The 8,669-nt window shown below is 32.7% G+C and overlaps 2 protein-coding genes across 2 annotated transcripts; both read left to right on the plus strand.

The window, feature by feature from the left end:
* Nucleotides 1-1,347, plus strand: LOC137653326 (larval cuticle protein A2B-like). Its single transcript, XM_068386695.1, has 4 exons — nt 1-32; nt 370-459; nt 586-723; nt 1,121-1,347. The coding sequence occupies exons 1-4, from the start codon at nt 21-23 to the stop codon at nt 1,310-1,312; spliced, it is 432 nt and encodes a 143-aa protein (XP_068242796.1). The 5' UTR covers nt 1-20; the 3' UTR covers nt 1,313-1,347.
* Nucleotides 1,348-4,373: 3,026 nt separating this feature from the next.
* On the plus strand, nt 4,374-5,374 carry LOC137653328 (larval cuticle protein A2B-like). Its single transcript, XM_068386697.1, has 3 exons — nt 4,374-4,457; nt 4,578-4,715; nt 5,165-5,374. The coding sequence occupies exons 1-3, from the start codon at nt 4,383-4,385 to the stop codon at nt 5,354-5,356; spliced, it is 405 nt and encodes a 134-aa protein (XP_068242798.1). The 5' UTR covers nt 4,374-4,382; the 3' UTR covers nt 5,357-5,374.
* The last annotated feature ends 3,295 nt before the right edge of the window (nt 5,375-8,669 follow it).

Below are 8,669 nucleotides of genomic sequence, written 5' to 3' on the forward strand. Positions count from 1 at the left end.
CAACGAACAGGACGATCATCATGTACACGAAGGTAAAAATAGCACCTACAGTAGAAGCAAGTGATGAGAGTGTGATATACTGTTATTTCTTTCAACATCTATTTTCTTTCTGACGAAGATGGAGGCGTAGACCATTCAGCCGAGGAACTTATTTATTGAAGTGGAACTCTAAATTAAACGCTATAAATCTTCTCTTCTCTTCTACTTTTCCACCGTTATCCTTACAATAAGGGGTCGGTTGCCTGATACACCCTCTCCAATGCCTTCTATCAAATGTATCCTCCTCTTCTCCATGCTATCCAAATGTGATCAATGTTATAAACGACCACAGACAAGAGAAATGTTACCTGAACTCTCCCATTCCCTCAGGTTGCTGTTCTGGTTATGCTGGTGGGTCTGGCTTTGTCTGCTCCTTCCGACAGTTATGGACCTCCTGCACACCAGCAGACATACAAAGAGGTAAGGAAATATACAACAAAAAATCCTTATTATTTGTCCTTTCCAGAGCAGGATACTAATAATATATTTCCTAAAGAAAAAATTCCTCTTGAATTAACTAACTTTTTTTTCTTCTTCTCTGCACAGGAACCAAAACCGTACCAGTACAACTACGCCGTTCAAGACGAGTATGCTGGAACAGACTTCGCCCAGACTGAGGAATCCGACGGACAGAACGTCAAAGGATCTTACACTGTTCAACTCCCCGACGGACGCAAGCAGACTGTAAGTCTCCCACCTTTCTTAACATCCACTTAGTCATAAAATTAATTAAATTTCTCAGTATCTACACTTTAAAATTGTATATTTTTCTTGAAATTCTTCAATAATTTATTTCAAACCCAATTCTCTCTTTTACCACACAGTAGGTTTTACATCCAACGATATAAGTAATAAGCGATATATTATGAATTTAATTTTCCCTTATCTATACGATAAAGAAAGGTGTCTTCTTTAAATGTCTATTTAAAATTAATTCCTTTCACAACAATATTCATACTTTCAATTGACAGTGTGTATTAAATCTGATTACACAAGGAGACATGATGTGTAATCAACTTCCAGATTATCTACAGTACACTTTGAAATTATGTCTTATTCTAACGATTCCTTTGACTTGCAGGTGACCTACGTTGCCAGTCCCTACGGAGGATATCAAGCTGAGGTCTCCTATTACGGGGAGCCCCAGTACCCTCACGAATACGGCCCTCCAGTCACCTTCAAGCCCCAGTCCTACCACCACGAGCCTGCATACAAGCCTGCACCATCCTACCAACCTGCACCTTCCTACACTCCCGAGCCTTCCTACCACTAGACATGGCTAAATAACCTTCTCTGACTTCCTTTCCTTTTGACGAAATCCAATGTATATTATTTATATAAATATATGTTTATGAGAATAAGTATTGAGTTTAATGCTTACCCTATTAAAAGTTAGATGATTACCCTAATCAAAAGCTGAACGCTTAATCAGTCACAAGCTAATTGCCTCATTACACCAAGAGGTAATTGCTTACTTATTCAAAAGCTAAATGCATACGCTATAAAAAGCTAATTGCTTGTTCTATCAAAGCTATATGCTTATTCTATGAAAAGCTAAATGCTTGCCCTATGAAAAGCTAAATGCTTATTTTATAATAAGCTAATTGCTTACTCTATCATATGCTAAATGCTTACTCTATCAAATGCTAAATGCTTACTCTATCAAAAGCTAATTGCTTACTCTATCAAATGCTAAATGCTTACTCTATAAAAGCTAATTTCTTGCTCTATCAAAAGCTAATTGCTTGTTCTGTCAAAGCTAAATGCTTATCCAATTGAATGTTAAATGTTTACTCTAAAACTAAATACTTAATCTATTCAAAGCTTAATGTTTATTATGTAAGAATATAATTGCTTACCATTATAAAAACTAACGAAAGTTATCAGGGTTTTGGTACTTTTCAGAAAATATTAATATTTCAATGTCAGAAACAAGATTTATTTACCGCTATGAATATCTTTATTAAGACAGGAATATCTTTACCAAGACATAAAGAAACTAAAATAAAAAAAACACTAACGTGGAATCATAAAATGTTCTTATACAAGAACTTGCAACAGTCATTGATAGATCTACAAGACTTGCTACTGCAATGTACTGACTAGTGGAAACTTTACATTGCCATGAGTAAAAATGTTTACAATGAATAAACTATCAAAATATTTTACTGACCTCAAACAAAGTAATAATTGTATCAATTACTTATGAATAACTCCGTAGTCTACATATTTCAGACCTTATTCAATGCTTGTTAACTTTAATAATAATAATAATGATAATAATAATAATAATAATAAAAAAAAAAAACGCACACGAAATTGGTTAAATTTCGCTACCTCAATTAATAAAAAAAAACTGGCTCATGTCTAGAATCAGCACAAGAGATGGTTGGAAAAGTTCCCAAACAATATTATGCAAAACTATCAGAACACTGAAAATCTAATCAAGGAAATTTTTGAAATGAGGGTAAAATCCAAAGCAATAAACAAACTATAAACCTACGATATTCATATTCTTCGATGTCAAGATGCCAGAGAACTTCAAATCATTCATTCATTCACGATATTCATACAAAATCAGACCAAAATTGCGGAAACACTATAGAGAGGAAGAAGCATCAAATTTTATGAAAAGAAGAGTTCGAACAGGGACGCATTAGATGTTATGCTTTAAACGATGAAAATGGAAATATTATAAAAAAAGATGGAGTAATAAATTTTTTTGGAATCCTTAAAATAGTGATATAGGAAATAACTTTGTCTTTAAAAATAATGAAACATCTGCGACAGTACCAAACATAACAGTAGGATAAATAAATAAAACATTGAAAGACATGAAAAGAGGCAAAGCAGCAGGAGAAGATGGCCTAAAAATTCATTCAATAATAGATGGAAGAGATTTCATTGTAGTAAAACTCGCTTAACTTTACAGAAAATGTCTGCAAGAATGCTCTATACCTACAGCTTGGAAACACCTTATTCTAATTCGCAAAAAGAGGGACACAAAAGACGTGAAAAATTACCTCCCAATAAATTTACTCTCGGTAATATATAAGATATTTACAAAGATCATAATAGGCCAAATAGAAAGAAAGCTAGATTTTAATCAACCAAGAGAGCGGGCAGGATTCAGAAGAGGGTATTCACCAACTAACCAATTAAGGGAAAAATCTACAGAGAATGACAAACCACTATGTATGGAATTTATAGATTATGAGAAAGCTTTTCATTTTGTCAAAACTCCTGCAGTAAGGAAAGCCGTTCAAAGACAAGGGATAAAGGAATCTTATGTTAAAACACTTGAAGATATCTATACAAGTACAGCAATTCTAAAACTAAATAAAGGTAGTGAAAAAATTCCGATTACGACAGGGGTTAGAAAGAGTTAGAAAGAGTGGCCACCTTTTTCTAGTTTTAAAGAATTTAGATTAGGACAATGAAGGATTCAACATTAATGCACTGTTAAAAATAAGCATTAAACAAACGGTAAATGTCTGGCAACATTTACTCCAGGGGTTTTACCGTTTTAAAAACGGATATATTGACGTAAAAAAGTGATATTACGGTCATCAAACCGTAAATGATAATAACAATGTAAGGGAAAATTACGGTCGTATGTATTTCAATGAAATACGGTTGAGAACAGTATATTTTTACAGACAATTTCGGATTAAAATTACGATTTTTTCTAACATTGTGGGGAATACTTTAACACTTGAGAATTGCAGATGACACAGTTCTGTTTAGTGAATCATGGGAGGGATTGCAAAAGAGGAAAGATTTGAATAGAGAAAGCAGAAATGTAGAACTGAAAATGAATGCGAGTAAAACTAAGACTGTGTTCAATGAAAATACAGAGGTAATAAATGAAAGTTATAGACAAACCTCTAGGGATTATTAATGAATATATGTAATTAGGATAAATAGTAAATGTTTCACCAGGACATGAGACCGAAAATTTAAAAAAAAATGATGAACATGGGATGGAGACCTTTTAGTAAACAAAATGAGATTATGAAATAAAGATCCACTTTCTCTAAAAACAAAGGTAATTAATTAGATGCTTCTACCAGTATTAACTTATGCATCGGAAACTTACTGCCTTAATAAAGCAATAGAACGTGAGCTAGTTACAACTCAAAGAACTACAAAAAGAATAATGATAGGAATAGCAGTAGGAGAGAGAAAAGGAGCAACACGGATAAGAGAGCGAATTAAAAGTGAAAGATATTCTACCAAAATGAAGGAAAAAGAAATTTACATAGATAGGACATATATTGATAATGACAGATAATAGATGGGCAGCTAAAATAGCACTTCATATCGATGTTGCTGTTCTGGTTATGCTGGTGGGTCTGGCTTTGTCTGCTCCTTCCGACAGTTATGGACCTCCTGCACACCAGCAGACATACAAAGAGGTAAGGAAATGTATAACATAAAGATCCTTATCATTTGTTCTCTCCAGAGCAGGATACTAATAATATATTTCCCAATGAAAAACTTCCTTTTGAATAAAGTAACTCTTTATTTCTGCACAGGAACCAAAGCCGTACCAGTACAACTACGCCGTTCAAGACGAGTATGCTGGCACAGACTTCGCCCAGACTGAGGAATCCGACGGACAGAACGTCAAAGGATCTTACACTGTTCAACTCCCCGACGGACGCAAGCAGACTGTAAGTCTCACACCTTTCTTAACATCCACTCAGTTATAAAATTCATTTTAATTTCTTAGTACTTTCAATTAAAAAGAATGTAAATTTTTCAAGTTTCCAACTTGAATTTCTCAGTATCTATACAAAAAAAAAAATAGTATACCTTTCTTAAAACTATATCAATTTATTCCAAACCCAATTCTCTCTTTTACTAGACCATAGGTTTTACCTCTAATGATATAACAGACACAATAAAAATTTAATTTTTCCCTTATCTATAAGTTACAAAAAGTATCTTTTTCATATACCTTTTTATAATTTATTTCTTTCAATATCCGTTCACACTTTGATTTGCCCGTAGGCACTAAATCTGATTACGCAAGAAGACGTAATAAGAAATCAACTTTCAGACTACCTACGGTACACTTTGAAATTATATGTCTTATTCTAATAATTCCTTTGACTTGCAGGTGACCTACGTTGCCAGTCCCTACGGAGGATATCAAGCTGAGGTCTCCTATTACGGGGAGCCCCAGTACCCTCACGAATACGGTCCTCCAGTAACCTTCAAACCCCAGTCCTACCACCACGAGCCTGCATACAAGCCTGCACCATCCTACCAACCTGCACCTTCCTACACTCCCGAGCCTTCCTACCACTAGACATGGCTAAATAACCCTTTCCCTGACTTCCTTTCTTTTCGACGAAATCCAATGTGTATTATTTATATAAATATATGTTTATGAGTATAAGTATTGAGTTTATTGCTTACCCTATTAAAAGCTAGATGATTACTCTATCTAAACCTAAAGGTTATTATATCGAAAGGAAATTGCTCACTCTATCAAAAGCTGAATGCTTATTCTATCAAAAGCTATTTACTTACTATATGAAAATCTAATTCCTTACTCCATCAACAACTAAATGCTTACTCCGTTAAATGCTAAATGGTTATCCTATTAAAAGTTGAAGGTTTACTCTATGGTATCTCTATCAAAAGCTAAATATTTTACCCTATTACTCTATTATTCAAATACTTACTCTATCAAGAACTTAATGCTTCTCTTTGAGGTGAAAATTGCTTACCATAATCAAAACTAACAATAGTTATCTGGGTTTTTTACCTACAAAATATATCAATACTTCAATGACAGAAACATGAAGATTTCTTTATCACTAAAAAAAAATCTTTATTATGACAGAGAAATGAAAAAAAATTCTTATACAAGAACTTGCAACAATCAGTGATATATCTAAAATACTTGCTATTGTAATAAACAAACACATTATGTTGAACCTTTACATTCGCAAGAGTAACAATGTTTACAATATAAGAACTTTCAAAATATTTTATTGAACACAAACACAGACCTGTTTGTATCAATTACTTACGGATAACTCCGTAATCTACAAACATTTCTTATCTTTTCCTATACGGCTTACCTTTCATATAAAAACTTTTCAAGACAATGAAAATAAAAAAAAAATTTCGTTGTCCCAATTAATAAAATTATAAATAAAACTGGCCCATGTCTGTACTGCTCTTAGCTCTCAGAAACATCGTTCTTTAAAAAAAAAAAAAGACTAATATTAAAATCCTGAAATTTGAGCTTTAATTGTTTTACTCAAATGGCCAAAGCGAATTTCAAGATCAACAATTCTTAATTTTCTGCGCATTAGGCAAATAGTTATTGCAGAAATCTTAACGACAGTCAAGATCCAATTTAAGGTTACGTGGATATGGTCATATTACCATACTTCAAACCCCGCCAGTTTTGAATTATGATCTCTCTCTCTCTCTCTCTCTCTCTCTCTCTCTCTCTCTCTCTCTCTCTCTCTCTCTCTCTCTCTCATACACACAAACACACAGATTATATATATATATATATATATATATATATATATATATATATATATATATATATAAACGTACACACAAGTATATATATATATATATATATATAAATAAATATATATATATATATAAATATATATATATATATATATATACAGTATATATATATATATATATATATATATATATATATATACAATGTATATATATATATATATATATATATATATATATATATATATATACACATTTCCTTAATACGTCAGTTTACATCTTTTGAGAGGAATGTCACAGAAATGATAAAGCCTTCAAATTATCAATATAGAGGAATAAATGTCATATTTTCCCTGCATTTTTGTATCTCAGCTGTCAATGGTAATCCATACCTGGGTCAACTGATGGGTTACACACCAAAGCGACCAATATACATGTATACATGTATATAACTTAAGACAAGAATTAAGACAGCCCCAAGACTGTTTGCTTTAAGGGATGAAAATGGAAATATCCACAATAGAGATGGAGGAATAAAAACTGCAGAGGGATTTCTATACAACGCTCTCCAATAGTGATATAATAAATTAATTTTTAAATAGAACTAATGAAACATCTGAGCCGGTACCAAAGGAAACAGTAAGAGAAGTATAAATAAGGCATGAAAAGGAGGGAAAGCAGCATGAGAAGATGGCCTAACAATAGATTTATAGATGGAGATTTAATGGTAATACTGACTGAACTTTACACAAAATGTTTACAAGAATACTCTATATACCTACAGCTTGGAGAAACATTATCATAATACAAATTCACAAAAGGGCGACACAAAAGACCTGGAAAGTTACCGCCCAATTAGTTTACTCTTAGAAATATATAAAATATTTATAAAGTTCAAATTGGGCCAAATAAAAACACAGCTACACTTTAAATAACCAAGAGACCAGGGAGGATTAAGAAGCGGGTATTCAACAAATGACCATGTCCATGTAATTAAGCAGCTAATGGAAAACCAAATATAGCATAAACCACTATGTATGGAATCTATAATCTACGAGAAAACTTTTAATTCTGTCAAAACCTCAGCAGTAATGAAAGCTATTTAAAGATATGGAATAGATGAATCTTATGATAGAACACTTGCAAAAAACTATACGGGAAGTACAGCAATTCTTAAACTACATATAATGAATGAAATCCGACTAAGAAAGGAGTTACACAGAGTGACCCTGTATCTACTAAATCATTCGCAGTGTTTTTAAGAATGAAATCTTAAAATGTTGGAATTAACATTAATGGGGAATATCTTAATAACTTAAGATTTGTAGATGACATAGTTCTGTTAAGTGAATCATTTAAGGAATTACAAAATACGATGGAATATTTGAAAAGAGAAACCAGAAATGCAGAAAAGAAAATAAATATGAGTAAAACTAAGATAATTTTCATTGAAAATGCAGAGACAAGAAATAAGAGATATGTATAACACTCTAAAGATTATTAATGTATATAAGTATTTAGGACAAAAAGTCGTTGTTTCCACAGGATTTGAAACATAAATTTAAAGAATTATAAGCATGGGATAGAGAGCTATTGACAAAGAAAAAAAATCCGAAAAGTAAAATGCCACTTTTATTAGAAACTAAAGTATTCAATCAGATAATCCTACCAATACTAACTTATCTAAAACTTTGAGCCTTACTAAAGCCTTAGAACAAAAGCCAGTTACAACTCAAAAGAGCTATGGAAAGAATGATGGCAATAACGCTAAAAGACAAAAGGAGCAACATGGATACGAGAAAAAATTTAACAGAATTATATTCTAACAAAATGGATATTGACACGACATTTAATGAGAATGACAGATAATAGATGGACAGCTAAAAGAACACGTACTTCACATCGATGGCCCATAATGAAATAGAGGAAAAAGGGCGTTGTGCTTTCCTTCTCCCCCTCCTCCTCTCTTCCCCCTCCCACCCCCAAAAAAGCCTGAGGGCATCGTCTATATCTGTAAAACTTCTCGAAAAAACCACCAAATGATCCTGAAGGTCGTCAATATCGAAGCCACTCCTATAAAAGCTCAACTCCTCTGTAGGTTCGACATCATTTTCTTCTTCGCCTTC

Source organism: Palaemon carinicauda, chromosome 14 (genome assembly GCF_036898095.1).
Source record: "Palaemon carinicauda isolate YSFRI2023 chromosome 14, ASM3689809v2, whole genome shotgun sequence".
NCBI lineage: Eukaryota > Metazoa > Arthropoda > Malacostraca > Decapoda > Palaemonidae > Palaemon > Palaemon carinicauda.